The sequence below is a fragment of the Amblyraja radiata genome, chromosome 17 (genome assembly GCF_010909765.2).
Source record: "Amblyraja radiata isolate CabotCenter1 chromosome 17, sAmbRad1.1.pri, whole genome shotgun sequence".
In the NCBI taxonomy this organism is placed as follows: domain Eukaryota; kingdom Metazoa; phylum Chordata; class Chondrichthyes; order Rajiformes; family Rajidae; genus Amblyraja; species Amblyraja radiata.
In genome coordinates, this window is record NC_045972.1 from 16,250,785 (window position 1) to 16,273,911 (window position 23,127).

Below are 23,127 nucleotides of genomic sequence, written 5' to 3' on the forward strand. Positions count from 1 at the left end.
TATCCTACACACTAGGTAAAATTTACAGAAGCCAATTAACCTACAAACCTGTACGTCTTTGAAGTGTGGGAGGAAACCAAAGCACCCCGAGAAAACGCACGTGGTCACAGGAAGAATGTACAAACTCTGTACATACAGCACCCCTAGTCAGGATCAAACCTGGATCTTTGGTGCTTTAAGGCAGCAACACTGTTCCAAAGTTCCAAACCCGCTGAGTTTACCCAGCAATTTTGTGTACCTTCGATATTCCAGCATCTGCAGTTCCTTTTTGAACACTGTTCCAAAGTACTTGTACTAAAAGATGAGCAAAATTAAAATGTAACGAATATTACTTTAATTTCATATTTCTCTTACTTTGACATAAGCGGTAGTAATTCTAAGACTACAAGTAAATGTTGCCCCCAAATATATGCTATTCAATATCAATAAAATTATGATAATGTGTTTCGGGAAAGATCTTGCGATTAGTAACATTCTTATAAAAATGCATAATATGCATATTATAATTTGAAATACAAACTAGCTGGAGTATTTTTAATATCGATAAATAATGCCAAAATTGACCAGCGGCTCTGAGGTTAAGTGTTTCCAAATAATGCCTGATTAATTGCATAGTTACATTATGGGTGGTGAATGTTTTTAAGCAAAATATTATCTTTATTTTTTATAGGTAACTGGTACAGGATACAATGGAAAGGGTGATGTTCATTTGTTACCCAGTGGAGAACTCATAAAGGCATTCTCCAATGTGTCAATAGGAAAACTGGTTGAGGTGAGTAGTTTAAAAATGTGTTATTTGGTTCTCTCTGTCACTGGCAACACTGATCTTTATAGTCCGCTTTGAGCTGTTTTTGAGAAGGCAGAGGTACCAAAAATGGCATTGAAGTGCCAAAGATTTTCCCATATGAGGGGTGGTTATTGTAGTCTCCTTTCTAAAGTTCAGATTTAGCATCCATGTCCCGCCCAGACTGTACTGAAGCCTTGAGCCAAATCAGGACCCAGAGTTAGAAGCTGGGCTACTGGGGAATAAGTGCATTATGCCAGCAATTTCATCAATATGCATTGGGAAGACGGATGAAGTTGTAACTAGCAGGTTGAATTTTTCCTATTTCAATAGAGTACACATTTAAGAAACTTCTCATCTTATTGTGATTATATTATTGAAATATGCACAATAAAATGTTACCAATTACCCAGAAGCATGATTTCAGATGGCAGCTACCATGGCAGCTGGAAAATGTATGTGCATGAAATTAAATAAATCGGGAATAAAGAGTTACCATCAGTAATTGTGGTCATGAAATATTGTCATAAATATCCATCTGGCTCAATAATATTGCCAAGTGAAAGGAATTCGCTCTCCTCTCTTGGTCTGGCATGTATGTGGCTCTAACCCTATTAATATGGTTGGTTCTGAAATGCCCTCGGTCTATGGGCAATGATGGATTGGAAGTATGCCTGCATTCTGTAAACTAAGAAAAAAAGTCTCATGAATCAGTTCTGGAGCAAACATAGTGAGCAATCTGTGGGCAGAGTACAGGGCACACAAATGTTTCTCAATGACACCTGATCTGCATTGATTTGTAGGAAGACTCGCGTTAATTGTGGGGTTTCGGGATGACAGCAGAGAGGTTCATCTTCTTAGTTTTTGGGAGACATGCAGCACAGAGACAGGCCTGCTGACCTTCCAAGTCCACACTAACTATCAAGCACCTATTTACACAAATTCTGCGCCAATCCCACATTATTCTTCCCACATTCTCATCAAATCCCACCCCCCGCTCAATCCTAATTAATCTACCAACCTGAGATGTGGGAGGAAGCCAGAGCGCACAGTGGAAGCCCATTTAGTCAAAGGAAGAATGTGTAAACTCCACACAGCCAACAAATAGATCACTGGAGCTGTGAGGCAGCAGCTCTACTAGTTGCGCTACTGTGATTGTATGTGTTTCCACATTTACAGTGAATTAAAGCATATTAACATGACTCATGTTCGATATATGTTTATCTTAGGCTGGATATTTATGCAATAATGCTGCAATTAATGAAGACACCTTGATAGGACAGCCAACAGAAGGAGCCTTAATTGCACTTGCAATGAAGGTAAAGTGAAGCTATTTTAATCTTCATATTCTATATGGATCAAAACAACAACTCCAGGTCAGAACATGTGGTAAATGATCAGGGTATCTTAAAAGAGCAGAACATTGGAGCAGAAAAGGGACAGACATTTGCCAAAACATAATTGTTTACAATCGCGGTGCTTTGATGAAAATTCTACTGAAGAGATGACTACTGTCTGCTCAGGTGAATGGTCACAAACCCAATTGCTTTAATCCCCATTAGAAAGATAATTAAAATGTTACAAGTTTTGGACCCTCCTCCCAAGGTTTTAGGAAAGTAAAAAGGTGGTGGAAGCCAATAACTAATCTGCTTTCGGATGTTCGCAGCTTTTAAGGAAGCAATTTGCGATCCATATTAGTAAATTGGATTCAACAATACAATACAATACAATACAGTCATACAAACAAGAAGAAGAACCAAGACACAACACAATTTACACAAACATCCATCACAGTGAATCTCCTCCTCACTGTGATGGAAGGCAAAGACTTATCTCTCCCCTGCACTCCTCGTTCTCCTCCCGATGTCAGAGTCAAAGCCCCCGGCGGGCGATGGTAAATAAGTCCCGCGGCAATTATAAAGCCGCGCCGGGTGATGCAAGGCCGTGCTCCGGGTCTTGGTGTTGGAGCCCCCGGCGTGCGCTAACAAGTCCCGCGGCCATTTAAAGCCGCGCCGGGCGATGTAAGGACCCACTCCAGGTCATCCTCAACCCCGCAACTCGGGCGGGAGAAGTCGCCGTTGCGGAAGCCCCGAAATGCGGTCTCCCAGCAGGGACCCGCGGGCTCCCGGTGTCACCGTCCACCTGGCCGGCGGCTGGAGCCCCCGAATCTCCTGGGTCGGGTCGCGCAGGTTTACTAATGACGCAAAGCTAGTCGGACGTGTGGGTATGAAGAGGACACCGAGAAAACTTCAAGAGGATATAGGAAGGCTGGGACATGACACTTGAAATTTAATGTGTAAATATCCACTTTGGTAGGAAACGATGGTGTAATATTTCCTTAAATAGCAATAGATTGGACGATGGTCAGAGAAATGTGATTCATGGTTTATCAGCGTACAAACATGTAAGGCAGGAAGCGCTAAAAGATTATTGCTAACACCATGTTTTCTTGCTGATTTTTTTAATGGTGTAGTGTATCATTTTTATTCAAGTGTAGATCTTAAATGAAATCACTTTGTTAAAATCATTGAATAATGTTTGTTTTAAATTATATTAAAGATGGACCTTGATCAGGCTGAGCAGAACTATATAAGGAAGAAGGAATATCCATTTAGTTCAGAAAAGAAATGGATGGCTGTTAAATGTGTCCATAAAAGTCAGGTAGGAGCTATTTTGGTCATCAAATTGAAATATATATATATGTTTTAAAGCACAATACCTGGTCAACATTAACAGTTTTAATGTGATTTTAAGGAAATTGAAGAAATTTACTTCATGAAAGGTGCATACGAGGCAGTTATTCAGTATTGTAGCAAGTATAACAACAGTGGCATGCCGGTACCGCTCACACCTCAACAGCGGGCGTTGTACGTCCAACAACAAGCAAAACTGGGAGAAGCGGGCCTACGTGGTAAGATCCCTTATTCTGCTAAATATTTTCATCCAAAAGTGCATAATTATTTATTTCTAATTCTAATGCATTGAGTATCAAGATATAAATTCCAGTTATTTTCTATAGTATATTGTTCCAATTTAATTACCTGCGTTCTTCATTAAAAAATCTTTTGAAGATATCTGTTTTATATATGCATCTGCTAAGATTATAGGTTGATCTTTATTGCAAAACTGTTATGGATTGTGTCCTGTCTGAGTTTATATGGCAAAATATCTGGGACAGTAACTATATAATCCCAATCCAACACCTGGTATAAATATAGTGGTCCAGGATTCCTTACAGATTCCTTTGCTATTCTTAGAGGAAGTAAAATGCTGAGTAATGAAAATAATTGAATCTGTGATGTTTACTTTTAGGTTTATTATTTTCACACATACTGTGAGTGCCCTTGCAGCAGTGCTTGTACAGTCCCTCTATGTACAGTCTATCTCCCCTGAGTCCTCATAGAAGAACGACTCCATTTTAGATTTGACTATTAGATTTGACAATTAGCTCTTTCATTAGTGATGCAAATCCATTCCCTGCATATGTTATTGATTGAAGTTCTGAAAAATTATTTGTTACAACTTGGATGGTTTAATTCCTATAATAGAGAAAGATTTTCTTTTTATGCCCCATGGTGTAGAATATATCAGGAAAAGGTCAGGTTTGTTATTAATTACCAGTTTGCTCTTTCCAGTGCTGACTCTAGCTGTTGGATGTGAATTGGGCGAACTTACCTTCTTAGGATTCATTGGTATAATTGACCCACCAAGGACTGAAGTCAAAGCAGCGGTTCAAATGCTTCAGAATTCTGGAGTTGCTATAAAGATGGTCACTGGAGACTCCATGGCAACAGCCATTTCAATAGGTATGTTGAAATTTGACATCCCAGAATTGTTCTTGACCTACACATGTTTCAGTGGATTATTTTTTTTGCCTTTAGGTTTATTGCAGTTCTTTAGTTTAATTTAGCATGGAAGCAGGCCCTTTGTCCCACTGTGTCCGCGCTGACCATCGATCACCCATTCGCACTAGTTCTATGCTATCCCACTTTTGCATGCATTCCCTACACACGATAGGCAATTTACGGAGGCCAATAACCAACAAACCCGCGTGTCTTTGGGATGTAGGAAGAATCCGGAGCACCTGGAACAAACCAACGCTGTCACAGGGAGAAAGATGCAAACTCCACACAGACAGCACCCGAGGTCAGGACCGAGCATTGTTCTCTGGCGCTGTAAGGCAGCAGCTGTACCACTGTGCCACCCTATTTAAGCTTGTGCTGGTTTAACACATGGCAGAATTCAAAATGTATTTAAAAATTCCCATCATATGTTCATTATAATTTACAAAACTCTGGGTAAATTGAGTTTAATTCCACAAATTGAAAATTGAATGGATGAAGGAATGAAGAATTGAAAGGGAAGTAGTTGTGGCATCGCAAGCTCTTTAGCAGGGATTTTATGTGTGACTCTCACCATTGCCCCACTGGTTGGCACTGCATTTTGTTTGCTGCCGTGAATCTCTTTATATTCATTTATGTGATGTAAGTGTTGAAGACAGGATCAGCACGATACCAATCCCTAAATACCCTTTAGAGAATGATAATGATCTCCTTGGTGGAAGTACTTTCAAATAGTCTGCTTGAATAGTGAATTCCATTATGTGGACTCGATGACTTGAATAATCAACAATATTTATTCAGGTCGGATGCTGTGTGACTTGAAAGTAACTTGTGAGAGATCTCCTTGCCTTTTCTCTGCTTGTTCTTCATGGTGGTAGAGGTCACTGGTTTTGTTGATGAAACTTTGGTGGATTGCTGCATTAGATTTTGTAGATCATGCTGTCATAATGGACCCATAGTGTATGGAATGCATGTTTAGAGTGTAAGACAGAGCATCAATCAAGTTGCATACTTTGTCCTGGAGAATTCAAGGGACATTGAAGTTGTATCAGTCCAACGTGTATTCTGCTTGCTAGATACAAGGTGCTGTAGTAACTCAACGGGTCAGAGAGCATCTCAGGAGAAAAACGATGGGTGAAGCTTCGGGTCAGAACCCTACTTCAGACGGTCTGAAGAAGGGTCCTGACCTGAAGCGTCACCCATCCTTTTGTTTCGGAGATACTGCCTGACGCTCTGAGTTACTACAGTCCTTTGTGTCTATCTTTGGTATGAAGCAGCATCTGCAGTTTTTTGTTTCTACTCTCTTCTGCTTTCTTTTCATTAAGAAATGTAATTACTGAAATGAAAGGACCTTCAGTATATGGCTGGTTTATAAAGGGAAGATTGCTTCTTTTAACACAAACACAGCTGTTACAACAAATACCTTGCATTTTAAATTTGGTATCTCAATTTCTCTTCTTTCAGTGTGTAGTAAACCTCTGTACAATGAACAAAGCCTTATTTTCTGCTTTGCGTACCAATGCACGAAATGAACCATGCAGTTACTAAATGTTCTTGGAATGTGCTGACTTTTCTTTCTGCTTTAGGTCTGCTTTAATAATAAATGAGTAATAATATTTTTAAATGAATATCGAGTAGAATTTGGGTAATACAATTGATGCTCACAATTATTCTTCATGGGCTATTGAAACTACAATGTAACTGGGAAATTTAACATTGAGATCTGAGTTGGCAGACCTTCATTCTTTTTTTTATTCGTTTCTGTTTGCACGGTTAGAAAATTGATTGGTGCAGTTTTCAGTGAAGAACGTTATCTAAGATTATAGAAGGATCTAGATGAACAGGCAAGAGTGCCAAGGAATGGCAGATGGAGTTTAACAAGGGCAAGTGCAATGAGCGGGGTAGAGTTACATAGCTCCCTGGTGACACAGATAGATAGGGTGGTGAAGAAGGCATTTGGCATGCATGCCTTCTTCAGTCAGGCAATTGAATACAGGAGTTGTGACGTTATGTTGCAACTGTACAAGTCATTGGTGAGACCACATCTGGAATATTGCGCACAGTTCTGGTTGCCCAGCTGTAGGGAGGGTCTCATTAAGCATGAATTGGTGCAGTATAAATCCCCAAGGATGTTACCAAGACTGTAGAGTTTCAGTAATGAGGAGATGCTAACACATTTTGGACACATTTTGTCCCTGGTGTGTAGGAATCTGAGATATAACCTTATAGGGATAGATAAAATTATTTGGACGAGGGGTGGTGATGGGGTGGAGAGTACGTAGATAAGGTGAACGGTCATTATCGTTGTTGCAGGCACGTTCCTGCGGGCGCTGACGATGACTGCCACGGTGTACTGCTCCTTGCTGTTTTGTACGTGTTTGTTCGTTTGTGTCGTCTGTGAAATTCCACAAAGATCACTTTCATGAGAGAGGTACTCATTAACATCAGACATACGTTACCTCCAAACCGTTCTGGATTTCTCCCACTCGCTGGAAACTATGGTGTTTTGTTCTTAATGTTTGAATGTTTTGTGTTTTATTCTTAATTGTTTGCTGTATGTCATGTTGTGTGCGAGCGGAGCACCAAGGCAAATTCCTTGTATGTGTGCATACTTGGCCAATAAACTTATTCATTCATTCAATCATAGTTGGGTTCTCTCAAACTAGTGGGCATAGATTTAATGTGCGAGGGGAATTATTTTGAAGAGATTCGAGGGGCAACTTTTTCTTACAGAATGTGATGGGTATATGGAACGACCCGCAGAGGAATATTGGCCAAATGGTAATAGCTCATATAGATCTTAGTCAGCATGGACATGTTGGACCAAAGAGCCTGTTTCCGTACTTTAAACTATGATCCAATCTTCTGTGAGATAGAGTATTAGTGGACATGACTTTGAGCTTCCTTTGACTTTCTGACCAAAGATTATTGACCAACACAATTAATTTTGCTTCTCTCTCGATAGATCTTGCCTAACCTTCCAGTACACCCAACATTGTTTTGTGTTTAATCTTAGATTTTATTAGTTATTTGGTAATGTTTGTATCTTTGTGGTACTATCACAAAATTAGTTTGGGATAGAAAACTACAAAAAAAAAGTTATTTTAACAATGATATATAAATGAAATTGTTCATGAGGTGACATATGACCCAAAGTAACAATCTTTTCCAATTGCATATGCTCTTACAGGGAGAAGTATAGGAATTTATAATGATGATATGGAGGTCATGTCTGGCGAGCAGTTGGATCAAATGAATAATGAGGACCTTTCTCATCTGGTCATGAAGGTACGATGCCAACTCAAAATGTGAACAAAATGTCATTTCTATAAAATAATTTAAAGTCACTTCCATTAAAAGAAGTATTCTTCATTTAATAAACATCAAAAATTTGAATAAGCATAATTGGGATTTTTTTACAACATTAAAAAAGATGTAATTTTAGTAGTTTAGCCTCCAGGAAAGTAATAGTTGCTTGGCAGTAAAGAAAGAGAAACAAAATGCTGGAGTAACTCAGCGGGTCAGTCAGCATCTCTGGAGAATCTGGGTAGGTTTGTCCAGATATGCTGCAGTTACTCCAGCATTTGGTATCTATCTTTGGTATAAACCACCATTTGCAGTTCTTTTTTAATACCATTTCTCTGGCTTGTTTTCAGTTAAAGTAACCACATGGGGATAACACTAGAACCTCATCACACCGCAGCCACATCCTTGTGGTTTTATTACAAATTTAAAAATAGAACTTAAAACTGTAGAATTGTATTTTGCTGTGATTATCTACTGTATATACTAACATTTGTTGCCATTCCCCTACCTCTTGCACTTTGCGCATTGTTTTTGGCTTCCCGTTCAGGTGGCTATATTCTTCAGGACAAGTCCAAAACACAAGCAGAACATTGTAAAGGTACAATATCTTATTCATTTACACAATAAATGCCTCCTTCTTTTGCTCTATCCATATACATTTACCAACTCTTTCAAATTACGCAAAACCGTTGTAATGATAATTCCTTCCAATAGAAACCATTTCAGATACTCCAAATTTAATCTGGGCTTTGAGTTGGAGTAGTTTGACTATTTATATGTCAAATAAATCAATAGATTTGGTTTCAATTTAATACGTCCGTTGTCCATTGACTAAAATGTGCAAATATCTTACATCTTTCCTTGTTGCTGCCCAGGCTCTCCAGAGCAATAATGCAGTTGTGGGGATGATGGGGGATGGTGTGAATGATGCAGTTGCTCTCAAGTCTGCTGACATTGGAATTGCCATGAGAGGAACAGGAAGTGACGTCAGTAAAGAAGCAGCAGGCATGATCCTAGTGGATGATGACTTTTCATCCATTTTGTGAGTATCATGTGGCTCTGTTTAACAACTTTGGGGTTGCATAGAGGCACAGTGGCAGAGTTGATGCCTTACAGCTCAAGAGACCACGAGCTCAATCCTGATTACAGTTACTGTCTGTATGGAACTTGCATGTTCTCCCTGTGACTGCATGGGTTTTCTCCGTTTGCTTTGGTATCCTCCCACACTCCAAAGAAGTGCAGGTTTGTAAGTTAATCGGCTTCTGTAAATGGTAAATTGTCCCTAGTGTGTAGGATGGTGCTTGTATACGAGGTGATCGCTGTTGGGTGAAGGGCCTGTTTTCACAATGTATCTCTAAAGTAAAGTCTACATTTTGCTTGAAATGTTAGCAATAGCACATAAACTATCAATAAAGTTTGGACATTGTACAGTGTTGTGGATGGCACAAAGGCACAGCTGGTGGAGTTGCTGCCTTACAGTATCAGAGACCCCGACTTGATCCCGACCTCGGGTGCTGTTTGTGTGGAGTTTACACGTTTCCCCTGTGACCGCGTGGGTTTCCTCCAGGAGCTCCGTTGTTCTCCCACATCCCAAAGACACGCAAGTTTTAGGTTAATTAGCCTCTGTAAATTGCCTCTTATGTGTAGGGAATGAACACGAATGTGAGATAACATAGAACTAGTGTGAATGGGTGATTGATGGTCAGCATGGACTCGGTGGACTGAAGGGTCTGTTTCCATTGCTGCATCTCTAAACTAAACTAAACTTTATCGGTATTTATTTTGTCGGTGCAGAGTAAACTTTCTCTTGAAATGAGATTCACGTTAAATTGAACTGTAACATTCTGTCCAGGTTAAAAAATGAATGTGCTATTTTTACGATACGATACAATACGATAGAACTTTATTTATCCCAGAAGGAAAATGTATCTGCCAATAGTCATAAAACACAAAATACATGACACATGAAATTAAAGTGACGAGTGGAAAAGATTGGGGATGTGCAAAGATTGGGGGGGGGGGGGAGTGGGGAGTCAGTCTACCCCATGACAGAAGGGGGAGGAGTTGTACAGTTTGATAGCCACAGGGAAGAAGGATCTCGTGTGGCGTTCTGTATAGCATCTTGGTGGAACCAGTCTGTTGCTGAAGGTACTCCTCAGGTTGACCAGCATGTCATGCAGGGAATGAGCTGTATTGTCCAGGATGCTCCGCAGTTTGAGGTGTTCCTCTCCACCTAAAGTCTCCTCCTAAAGTGATATAGTTGCCTGGGCTTACTACTGTCTTTGTTAAGCCTGAACCCAGCCATAAATAACTGTCTTAAAATGTGAAAGAAGGGGAGAAAACATAAGTAAATACTAAAACTTGTATAATAATTTCCATGAAATGGAGTAACCCGCCAAGCCATTATTTTACAGGTCTGCAGTGGAGGAAGGCAAAGGAATCTTTTACAACATTAAAAATTTTGTGTGGTTTCAACTGAGTACGTGAGTATCAATTGACTGTTTAATGAAAGGACATTAATTGTCACTACACATTACACACTTGTTACAGAGGTCGCTAACATGTAAATACTTTGATTTAAATACGCAGGAGTATTTCAGCATTGAGTTTGATTGTTCTGTCGACGGTATTTAACATGCCAAATCCACTAAATCCAATGCAGATTTTGTGGATCAACATCATTATGGATGGCCCTCCAGCTCAAAGGTACTATTCAATATTAATCATCCCTGTTTCATGCTGAGGGCATGATTTATTCCTCTGGGGTTTTTGAGCTAGAGTAATTTGATTATTTATGTCTGAAGGGAAAATTATATTAATGATTTTTTTAATAATTAAACGTTTAATTCTTTTCACACTTAATTTATAACTTTGGTTTAATTTCTGCATCTGCATTCACACGGAATGACACATTTATGAATGCGTATATTGTGTGGTCTAATAAAATCATGTACATCAGTTGAGTTCAATGCTTTTAAATTTACATTTGCTGGGTTTGGTTCAATAACCAAGCATTAAAAAGCACATCAATGAAGTAATCCAGTCCTATTGTGTAGTGTATCCTCTTCGCATCCCTTTCTTAATTAATCATCGCTGTATTCCAAAACAATGCTGAATTTCCCAGCCAGGAAACATATCCTCACGGCATCTCCCCTATCAAACCCTTTCCGAATGCTATAGGTCTCATTGGGATTACCACTTGTTTGTACTGAACTCCATACAGTATGGGCCAAATCTGCTCAATATTTCCTCATAATATTCTATACCAACTCCAGTGGGGGGGGGGGAATCATGTAAATTGCTACAAGAGATGAACAAGCATAAGGTGAGCTTGACTCCACCAGAATAATTCCACTTAGAATTAAAAACACATATGAGATGCCGCAGGTGATGGCATACTTCAAATGCCAGGGTAGAGACCATGATACATAAAATGTAGACCTACCTATTTCTCTTCAACTCATCGAGTCCATGCCAGCTCTCAGAGCAATCGCACAATCCTTTCCCATTCTTATTTCCCTGTCAACTATTCTCTCTCACATGTGACTTTAGTTAAGTTTAGTGATGCAGCGTGGAAGTGGGCCCTTGGGCCCACCAAGTCCATGCTGACCATTGATCACCCATACACTAGTTCTATCCTACACACTAGCGAGAATTTACAGAAGCCAATTGACCTACAATCCCGCACGTCTTCGTAATGTGGGAGGAAACCTGGAGAAAACCCACGCAGTCACAGGAAGAACGTACAAACTCTGTACAGACAGCATCTGTAGTCGGCATTGAACCCCAGTCTCTGGCGCTGTAAGGCAGCAAATCTACCGCTGCCCCACTGTGCCGCCCTTTACACCCATCTGAGTCTCATACGATCTGCCTGCACAAAAGGGGCAATTTACCACAGGCACATGTCTTTGGGATCTGGAAAGGAACCAAAACACTCGGGTGAAACTCATGTGATCAAAGTGAAAATCCGCAAAGACATTGTTGCAGTTGAGTGTTGAACTTAGGTCACTGGAGCTATGAGGCAACGTTTTTGCCTTCAGCTCCAATGTACTCGAATGGACTTCGCTGAATTTAGCGGCTGTGTTAAATGAAATAACGGCCAATACATCACCAGAAGACTGTGCATCTAAATGGCAGGGATCACAGTGGTCTATAACGAGGTACAGCAACTGATGTAATATAAGTCTGTCAGATAGACTGCACAGCTGTGCTGCAGGGACAATAGCAGCCTCATAGTGCTTGCAGCCTGGGTTCAATCCTGAACTCTGGCACTATCTGTGTATATATTGAAAATAATATACATTTTCACCAATGAATTAATCATTCTGATAGATTAGAGAGCAGATGACACAGTGGTGCAGCTGATGGTGCTGCCACCTCACAGTGCTAAGGCCCGGGTTTGATCTGTGCTGTCTGTTGTACGTTCTCCCTGTGGCGACATGGATTTTGTCCTGAGTGCACCGGTTTCCTCCCACACACCGAAGATGTGCAGGTTTGTAGGTTAATTGGCCTCTGTAAATCCTACTGTGTAGGGAGTGGATGCAAAGAGGGATAACATAGAACTAGTGTGAATGGGTGATCGATGATTGGCTTGGAATTGGTGGGCCGAATGGTCTGTTTCCATGCTGAATAATAAACAATCTGAGTCGAAATTAAATAAATAAATTTTATATTTTGTTCCAGATTCCATATCTGCAGTCTCTTGTGTCTCTCTATAGGTTAATACTGCTGGATATGTATTTGGATAATAACGTATTTCTGTTTTTCTTGCAACAGCTTGGGTGTTGAACCAGTTGACAAAGATGTAATTAAACTGCCTCCAAGAAATATCAAAGATTCTATTCTTAATAAAGGCCTACTTATTAAAATATTATTCTCAGCAGTTATAATGATGAGTGGGACCCTTTTTGTTTATTGGAAAGAGGTATGTACAATGGCAAATCCCATAACGATGACCTACTTTAATTCTCAATTAAACAGTTCTTGTTCTTGCCTATCCTGTCCAATCAATGTTCTGCAAAGTGTACTCTGTTCATGATTATTTTAAGAAATGTTCACCAACATGTAAATTGAAAAATGAGTGAAACAAATAGGAAAGTCGTTCAGAATGAGATTTGTTGAAGAGTGTAATGCTACCATAAAATGTTCCCAATGATTTTGCCAAATGTGACAAGCTCTCAGCTATCGAACATAGAAAATAGGTGCAGGAGGAGGCCATTCTGCCCTTCGAGCCAGCACCGCCATTCATTGTGATCATGGCTGATCGTACCCAATCAATAACCCGTGCCTGCCTTCTCCCCATATCCCTTTATTCCACTAGCCCCTAGACCTCCATCTAACTCTCTCTTAAATCCATCCAGTGATTTGGCCTCCACTGCCCTCTGTGGCAGGGAATTCCACAATTTCACAACTCCCTGGGTGAAAAAGATTTTAGGATGAGGCATTCGTAGGATTTGAATCTTTTTCTCTTAATTTGACGAACAAGAAAAAGTACAAGGGTTCTTGAAACAGACGGCACAATTATACGTTTTTTTGTTCAAGGTTTATGGGTGTATTAAAATAGATAGAAACAAAAAACAAATCAATAAAATTGCCAATATCATCAATGTGCTGTTGGGACTCAAAAGACATCAATGGTAATTCACTTCTGATTGACCAAACATAAAGAAAAGGGTGAGCATCTTTCTGCTTGCAGAGAATGTCACAAAAAAAACATTTTGTGCAGTTAGGCTGCCTGATATTTAGAAACATAGAAACATAGAAACATAGAAATTAGGTGCAGGAGTAGGCCATTCGGCCCTTCGAGCCTGCACCGCCATTCAATATGATCATGGCTGATCATCCAACTCAGTATCCCGTACCTGCCTTCTCTCCATACCCTCTGATCCCCTTAGCCACAAGGGCCACATCTAACTCCCTCTTAAATATAGCCAATGAACTGGCCTCGACTACCCTCTGTGGCAGGGAGTTCCAGAGATTCACCACTCTCTGTGTGAAAAAAGTTCTTCTCATCTCGGTTTTAAAGGATTTCCCCCTTATCCTTAAGCTGTGACCCCTTGTCCTGGACTTCCCCAACATCGGGAGCAATCTTCCTGCATCTAGCCTGTCCAACCCCTTAAGAATTTTGTAAGTTTCTATAAGATCCCCTCTCAATCTCCTAAATTCTAGAGAGTATAAACCAAGTCTATCCAGTCTTTCTTCATAAGACAGTCCTGACATCCCAGGAATCAGTCTGGTGAACCTTCTCTGCACTCCCTCTATGGCAATAATGTCCTTCCTCAGATTTGGAGACCAAAACTGTACGCAATACTCCAGGTGTGGTCTCACCAAGACCCTGTACAACTTTCTATTAAAGCTGGTATCCTCCTTCCTCCCAAAGCCCTGTTTCCACACTGTCCCCCTCCACCTGTCCTGCTGCATGGAAAGTTAGGGAATTGGCACATGGGAATGTGAGTGAGGATCAGGTTGGTGGTGAGGGGTCTGTGGAAGAGACGAGCATTCACATGGTTACCAGGAGAAACATTCTACTCCATAGGCTCCTCAAAAGTGCCTCTAAAAACAACCTCTCAAGAGGTTTTTGGAGCAGATGCAATTGTGTCTTTAAAAGTTTGCTTGCTTTTTGGCTTCTTTTAATACCTGCTTTTGATTAAACATGGCACAGTTAGTAAAGTTGCTGCATCACAGCACCAGAGACTTGGGTTCACTCTTGACCTTGACGCTGTCGATGTGGAGTTTGTGCGTTCCTCTGGGGATCACATGGATTTCCTCCGGGTATTCCAGTTTCCTCACACGTCTCAAAGATGTGCGGATTGGAAGATTAATTGGCCACTGTAAATTGCAACTGATGTGTAGGTGAGTAGTAGAAACAGGGAGAGTTGATCAGAATATGAGAATTGTTTTTGATTAATGCAGGATTAGTGTAAACGGGTGATTGATACCTGGCTCAGACAAGGGAGGTTGAAGCGTCTGTTTCTGTACTGTACTGTCCATTCATAGCAGTGGCAAATGACTAAAAGTGTAGGAAAGAACTGCAGATGCTGGTTTAAATCAAAGGTAGACACAAAATGCTGGAGGAACTCAGACTGAAGAAGGGTCTCGACCCGAAACATCACCCACTCCTTCTTTCCACAGATCCTGCCTGTCCCGCTGAGTTACTCCAGCATTTTGTGTCTACCTGCAAATAATTAAAATGTATTTTGTGCTCTTTTTAATGTTTCACTAATGTTAATATTCTGAGGGAGATCCAGACCACTGATTGCTTTTATTTCAGTCTTAAATATATGGAAATTTCTTTAAGATTTCAGAGACTAACTGAAAGATTGAGATAAGTGGTCGTTTTGAATATTTTATTTCCTTTATGGTTTTGTGACTTTACTCTTATCACTTTATTCAAAATAGCTTCCTGAAGGGAAGATTTCTACAAGGACCACAACCATGACATTTACCTGCTTTGTCTTCTTTGATATGTTCAACGCTTTGAGTTGTCGCTCCCAGGTAATATGTGATACTAATTTATATTAGAATTGATTTGCAAACATTGTGTCTATTTTAAGTGGGAGCACTTCATTTGTATCCCATTCCCCTGTGGGAAGGCACCTGAAGCAGCTCAGGACAGCCCCTCCTGAACTCCTCATTGAAGCAGATTTATCCGCTAGCTTGGGTGTATGGGAGCATGAGGGACGTTGTCTCCACAATGGCCGTGCAGTGGACATTTCTGCGATGCATCAGAAATGCCCAGGTGCAGGAAGGTTCTAATTTTCACCCAAGAAACAACTAACAATGGCATGTTTCCTTTATCATTGCTACTTGTTTGCATAATCTTTCATTCATTGTTTGTTATCTCTCTGCATCATCATCTATATCTTGTTTCCCATTCCCCTGGCTAGTGTGAAGAAGGGTCTCGACCCAAAACATCACCCGTTCCTTCTCTCCAGAGATACTGCCTGTCCCGCTGAGTTACTCTAGGTTTTCGTATCTATTAACACAGCTGGTCTGGTTGAGTTTCTGGTCAATGTGAAACGTGTCATTGGTAATGCCATTGAAATGCCATGGGTATGTGGTTAGACTCCCATATAATGGTGAAAATGGCTATTGACTGGCATTTAAGTGGCACAAATGTTACTTGGCACTTATCACCTTATGCTCAACTGTTGTCTAAGTTATGTTGCCTGAAGGTTTGGACTGCTTTCTTGGTTGAGTTGTGAATGGAATTGTGTCAGTTACTCTGATCATATGATGGAAGAAAGGTCATTGATAAAGAACTATCACATTCACCTACCTCTGTGCGAGCAATGACTCCAACCACTGGATAGTTTCCTCATTCAGCCCATTGACTTCAGTTTTAGCAGGAGTCCTCGGTGCTGCACCTGGCCTTGTTGTCAAGGAGAATCAATCTCACTTCACTTCTCAAATTCTGCTTTATTTTGCCATATTTGTACAAAGATGATAACGAGATGGAAACAACTAGTCCATGTAAGAATCTGAAGATGGGTCCTGACCCGAATCTTCGGCTGTCCATTCCCATCACAGATGCTGCCTGACCTGCTGAGTTCCTCCAGCACTTTGTGATTTAGTCCATGCAAAACCCACCTGGTCATTGTTGAGCAGATTATTGCTGCCAGTTGATAGCACTGTTGATGGCACCTTTCATCACTTTTCTGATGGCTGTAAATGGGGCTACATAGTGATTTGCTGGATTAGATAGACCCTGGTATTTATTGACAGGTCACCACTGAGCAATTTTTCATATTTTGGAGGAAATAACAGTGATACAATTGCATTGGAACCATTGACAAGTGTGTGACTCATTTTGAAGTAAAAGTCTTTAATACTGCTCTGAGATGTTGAATGGGCCTTCGGTCTTTCCTGTATTTGGAGCTGTCAGCCACATTTGGATCTCACCTGGCTTGAATCAAATTCATTTTTGACAGTCACTATTACAGAAATTAATCTAAGTGATGGATCTTCCACTTCCACTTGTTTCAGCCTTGATCTCGGCAGCATATGTGGAATCTATCAGTGTGAAATTGTCTGCCACATCTTGTCTTGAACGCTCCTCTTCGTGTTAGCTGCAAATCACCACCACTTTCAGAGGTGATATGGCAAGATTGCAAAGCATAGATCTGATGTGCAGGGTGTGAGCTCTGACTGTGATTTTATCATCTAGCCTACATGCAGTCTTGCGATGCGGCTGTGAGCAGATTGGCATTTCATGTTAACATACTCGTGGAGCAGCTCAGGACAGGCTGTCCTGAACTCTTCATTGAAGCAGATTTATCCCTTGGTTTGAGTATATGGGAGAATGAGAGACATTGTCTCCATAATGGCCGTGCAGTGGCGTTTTCTGTGATGCATCTGCAACAGGCAGATTGATGACAAGTTTGAGTAGCTTTATCCCTTACGTTTGATTGATCTCCACCTACTGCCGTCTTCAGGAGAAGGCTGTGATGGTGCTACCAAGCAACTTCTGCTGGTGGATATTGATGTCTCCTAAGGTTTGTCCTTTGCCTCTGCCAATTTCAGTGCTGCTTCTAAATGGATGATCACGATCCACAACCTGAGGGTTGGTGGTAATCACTAGAAGTTGGACTGATGCCTTGAGTCTTAATGGAGTTGATGGCTGGGATTCCAGCCCTACTGCATCCTATCTGTATACTCCTGCACCATATCCCAAAATATAAAAGGCTGATTGGGGGAGTACTTCACTGGTGGAGGTGCCAACTTTCAGATGGCACATTAAACTGAGCTCCCATTTGCTTCCTCAGGTGAGCATAAAGATTCAATGGGCTGAGCCAAGCTGGCCAAGCCCAGTAGTGTTAGTGGGAATTTCTGCCATTCATCTGCTCTCGAGTAAGTAACTCGCAGATTTGTAGGGACCTACGCCACAGGTGAACGATACTTTATTGTCATAGTGCTATTCTTTGTTTTGCATGCCCAAGATATGCAAAGAGTTGCCACCTAAAGGGCACCGACAAAGTTACAAAGTATTTCATTGTAACACAAAGTATTCCATTTGTGGCACCGCTTAGTTCACGGCAGCCCCCCGCCCTCGCAGGGTCCCACTTTGTTCTCTCGCGGCCCACCTGACTTACAGCACACACGCGGGCCCGTCTGACCTCCAGTACTCACCGCCGACCCGTCCACGATTGCCGACCCCTTCCTCGTCAGCCAGCGCCCGTGACCTAGTCCGCCATCATACGCCCTCTACCACCGGCCCAACCTCTACCTGACAGACAGAGGGCAGCTTGACTGTCACTTTGCTCCATCACTGAACCCACCAATAGAACCAATTGAACTAGAATGCAACTGTGTTACACTGAGAATGTGTCTCCAATTTGAATGCAACCAGAATTGGCAAATAAATGGTCAGTGTCCCCACCTATCGAATGGAGATTAGGAAACGTGTCTTAATGTTTTTAATAGCTTCTTCATTGTTGATGCATTTCACTACATATCTATTTTACTTTTAAATATTTTTTAAGGAAAACTTTTAAATATGTTTTAATTATTTAAATCAATTATTTAAATGAATTTCAGAGGCTCTACCCCGAGTTTTGCCTTTCTTACCAGACATAATCACAATGCTATTTGTGGAATCTATCAGTGTGAAATTGTCTGCCACATCTCTCGGATTACAACAGCAACTGTACTGCAAAAGTACTTTATTCAATGAAAAGTGCTTTGTGTCTCTCTGAAAAGGATGTGAAACATCCTGATGTAAATGCGAGTCTTTTATATCCCCTCCCCAAAGTCATGACATCCTTACAAAGCCAAAGTTCAGAAGTCAATACAAAATATAACTGGCTCTAAGCCATGTGTTAACATAATCTCTACCTGTTTTGTTTTCCTTCCTAGACCAAATCAATATTCAAAATAGGCCTATTCCGTAACCGTGTGTTTGTTTACACTGTGCTTGGCTCACTTCTTGGACAAATGGCTGTCATCTATTTCCCGCCCCTCCAAAGAGTTTTCAAAACAGAGGGTCTTGGAGCACTTGGTATGTAACTAGGAGGTTTTTTGTGTCACTTATTTTGACCGGCATTGAAAAAGATTCTGTTACCGTAATATTAGTTGGCAATTTTCATAGCTTATTTTAATGGTGATGACAGCACTTCAAAGGTTCTTTCCCACATTATATAGAATACATTTTACTCCTTGCTGGCATGTTTGAATATTTTTATTAACAAAAAAATACAGCAACAGTATGAAACTGATTATTGGATATGAGGATATGAATAGGGACCTTGCAGCTCCGCCCTTGCTCCACCTCCTCATAGTTGCAACAGAGACAGTCCTCCTAGTCCTTACTTTCCACCCCATCAGCCGTCGCAATACAACATATAATCCTCCAAAATTTCCGCCACCTCCAACGGGATCCCACCACTAGCCATTTTCCCATCTCCACCCCTTTCCGCCTTCCGCAGACCGCTCCCCCGCAACTCGCTGGTAAACTCAAACCCTTCCCACCCTCTTCCCAGTTACCTTCCCCTGCAACCGCCAAAGATCCAACACCTGTCGCTATACTTCCTCCATCGACTCTGTCCAGGGACCCCGATAGTCCTTTCAGGTTAGGCAGAGGTTCACTTGCACCTCCTTCAACCTCATCTACTGTATCCACTGTTCAAGGTGTGGACTCTTATACATCAGCGAGACCAAACGCAGACTGGGCGATCGTTTGGCGGAACACCTTCGCTCAGCCCGTGTGAACCAACCTGATCACCCGGTTGCTGGACACTTTACTTCTCCTTCCCATTCCTACACAGATCTTTCCTCAGTCTCCTCCATTGTCAGAGTGAGGCCAAATGCAAATTGGAGGAACAACATCTCATATTTCGCTTGGGCAGCTTGAGCCCAGCGGTATGAATATTGATTTCTCACAATTCAGGTAGTCCCAACATTCCCTCTCTATCCCTCCTCCACCCAAGTCACACTAGCTTCCTAATTTCACCCTACAAACAGCCTTTATCATTGTTACTTTTTTGCATATCTTTCATTCATTGTTCTTTATCTCTCCATATCACCATCTATATCTCTCGTTTCTGTTATCCCTAACCAGTCTGAAGAAGGTTCTCGATCTGAAACGTCACCAATTCCTTCTCTCCAGAAATGCTGCCTGTCCCGCTGAGTTACTCCAGCTTTTTGTGTCTATCTTCGGTTTAAACCAGCATCTGTAGTTCCTTCTTACACGAGGATATGAATGTTGGGTAGACATTAGACCATAGTTTTATTGAATAGTGAAGAAAGATTGAGGGGCACCTTGGTCCACTCATGGAAGAAGATGACACTGTAAATCTAATTATGTGAGTTAAAAGAAAATCTTTATATTATATTTGAAGGTTTTCAACATCTATCATATCATATCTATCATATCATTTTGCATGTGAAACGTATCTCCTCAAAAACCAGATGCTGAAACGGGGACATTTTTACATATTCAGTAGAGATCCAATCACAATGGATCTCATTTACATTTGATATCACAATGGGACAGGGGTGGGAGATCTCTCCCCCTCCCTCCCTCCCACCCCCGTGCCTTTCCCCCACTCCCCCTTCTCTCTCTCCCCCCTTCCTCTCTCCCTCCCCTCTCTCTCTCCCCCACTCCACTCTCTCCCACTCCACTCTCTCCCCCTCCAATCTCTCCATCTCCTCTCTCTCTCCCCTCCACTCTCTCTCCACCTCTCCCCCTTCCTCCCCCTCTTTTCCCCCACCCCACCCCTCTCCTCTCACTTCCCCCTCTTCTCTCAACTTCCCCCACCCCTCTCTAGCCCTCTCACCCCCCTCTACCCGTCTCCTCCTTCACCCTCCCCTCCCCATCACCCTCTCTCCCTTCCCTCCTCCCCACTCTCTCCCCATCTCCCTCTCCCCTCCTCCCCCCCTCACCCACCCACCCTCTCCTCCTCCCCCCCTCTCCCTGTCTCTTGCCCTTCCGTCTCTGCCCCTCTCTCTCTGTCTCTCTCCATTCTCTCTCTGCCCTCACTCTCTACCCCCCCCCCCCTCTAGAAGTGCCTGCGAGTTGGGGGCTATGCGTCAGTGGATAGAGTGGTTATGGGGTAAAAGGAGCAAATTAATAACATTAATATAATATCAAGGGGGGTAGTTAGCGTGTGTGCGGGGTGGTAGTTAGTGTGACGCCACATGCCGCCCCCCCCCCCCCTCGCAACCGCACGTTAGGGGAACAGACCCAACGGTTCTGCGCTTGGTCTAGTATACTTTTAAAACTGTGTGTGTGGATGTGTGTGTGTCATTTTGCATTTGAAACGTATCTCCTCGAAAACTAGACGCAAAAACACAGAGATTTTTACAATTTCGGTAGGGATTTACCTTATGAGCAGAAATCCACTCCTTGATCTATTATTTCCCCAGATTTTGAATAAAATTGTTCACAAAACTTAATTTTTAAAATATAAACGCCGCTCACCAGCTGCTGACGTCACAATGCCTACATGCCCACCAATCCAGGCCCACCTGCACCGCCGCTGTGGATTAAAGGCGCAGAAAGATGGGGCAGCGACTCCTCACGCGCTGAACTTCTCATAAGTTCTGCAGATCCGTTCCGCTAACGCTGAACTTTCTCCTCACAACCAGCGCAGCTCGCGAAGCCCCGCCTGCCTGCGCGCCCCTCCCATCCCCTGCGTGCTCATTCCAGCTGTGGGTTTCCAGAGAGTCAGAAGCCGGTGCTTCTTTGCTGTCAACGCTCGTTCCTGGGCGAACGCGTCTTGCCTTAGCGGCTTTAAAGTGCTGGCAGTTATCAACGGCTGCGGGCGTCGCAAGGCCGAGTTACGTCCCCCCCCACCCCAACCCCCCCTCCCCTCCCCTCCCCATCCCTCCCCCACCCCCGACGCGCGCTGGCATTTGGCTCCCTGACTCCTTCTCGATCGAGCAAGTTCTGCAGATCCGGAGGACAGGCGAGATCCTGGGGAGGTGAAGAGTGGGAGTGGGGGGTTGAGGGAGAAGAGGGAGTAGGGAGGGAGAGGGGGGAATGGGGGAGGTGAGGAGGGAGAGTGTGGGAATAGAGGGAGAGGAGTGGGGGTGATAGGGAGTGGGGAATAGATGGACTGCCCCCACCCCTCTCCCTCCCCACTCTTCACCCTCTCCCCACTCTTCGCCCTCTCTCCCCACTCTTCCCCCTCTCCCCACTCTTCCCCCTCTCTCCCCACTCTTCCCCCTCCCTCCACTCTTCCCCCTCTCTCCCCTACCCCATTTCCCTCCTGCCCTCCCACCTCCCCTACCCCTTCCCTCCACCCCATCCCCTCCCCACCCTCCGTCCCCCTCCCTTCCTCCCCACCTCTCTCCCACTTCCCTTCCCCCCCTCTCAGCCCCTCTCTCTCCTCCCATCTCTCTCACCCCTCCTCCAACACCCACCAACCCTCCCTCTCCTCCTCCCCTCTCCCTCTTGTCTCTGCCCCTTGGTCCACTCTCCAGTGGATAGTGCGGTTTTGGGGTAAAAGGAGCAAATTAATATGAATATAATACCAAGGGGGGTAGATAGCGTGTGTGCAGGGGGGTTGTTAAGTGTGTGTGATTCCCCCCGCAACCACATGTTGGGGGAACAGACCCAACGGGTCTGCACTTGGTCTAGTACCAACTAAAATTCGGATGGGACAGCATAATTATCAGTTTATTTATTCTCTCCTGTCACAATTGGTTTATGTAAATAGTATTTTAGACTAAAATTGGTTAGAAAGTAGGAATAGCAATACTTTGTCACATGTGACTAGGCAGTGAGATTCCTTGCTTGCATACACAGTGTATACAAATAGCAGCCACCTACGGCACTGACAAAGTTACAAAGCATGAATCGACTGAGCAATTCCTTTATTATTTGGAAATTAATCCAATCGCCTTCTAATCCATTACAGACTTGATGTTCCTGGTTGCCTTGGCCTCTTCGGTTTTCTTTGCATTGGAGCTATGGAAGTTAATTGAAAGAATATGGCTGTCAGCTACTGCAAGGAAAAATAGTCCAAATTTCGAGGTGCATCCATGTAAATATACAGTTGAAGGATTGTAAACCTCCATATTGTGAAATGTAATGTTGATTGACCTGAAGGTCTTTTCTGTGATACAGTGGAATTGCACTTGGGGAAACCGCTTTCATTTCCAGAATGCACTGATGCCCAAAAACACCAATATCCCATAGTCCAATTTAACAAATCTGCAAATCTTCACTACAAAGTAGCAAGATAAAAAGATTTG

At 42.5% G+C, this 23,127-nt stretch overlaps 1 protein-coding gene across 1 annotated transcript in view; it reads left to right on the forward strand.

Moving 5' to 3' along the window:
* The window catches only part of atp2c2 (ATPase secretory pathway Ca2+ transporting 2), a 70,924-nt gene extending 47,875 nt beyond the window's left edge, over positions 1-23,049 (forward strand). Inside the window, exons 14-27 of the mRNA XM_033035784.1 lie at positions 671-772; positions 2,014-2,103; positions 3,344-3,445; positions 3,539-3,695; positions 4,420-4,590; positions 7,817-7,914; positions 8,480-8,530; positions 8,808-8,974; positions 10,347-10,415; positions 10,522-10,638; positions 12,709-12,856; positions 15,331-15,426; positions 18,787-18,928; positions 22,791-23,049. Coding sequence (XP_032891675.1) covers positions 671-772; positions 2,014-2,103; positions 3,344-3,445; positions 3,539-3,695; positions 4,420-4,590; positions 7,817-7,914; positions 8,480-8,530; positions 8,808-8,974; positions 10,347-10,415; positions 10,522-10,638; positions 12,709-12,856; positions 15,331-15,426; positions 18,787-18,928; positions 22,791-22,942 — 1,662 coding nt within the window. The 3' untranslated portion in view covers positions 22,943-23,049. The remainder of the gene's footprint in view (positions 1-670; positions 773-2,013; positions 2,104-3,343; positions 3,446-3,538; positions 3,696-4,419; positions 4,591-7,816; positions 7,915-8,479; positions 8,531-8,807; positions 8,975-10,346; positions 10,416-10,521; positions 10,639-12,708; positions 12,857-15,330; positions 15,427-18,786; positions 18,929-22,790) is intronic.
* The last annotated feature ends 78 nt before the right edge of the window (positions 23,050-23,127 follow it).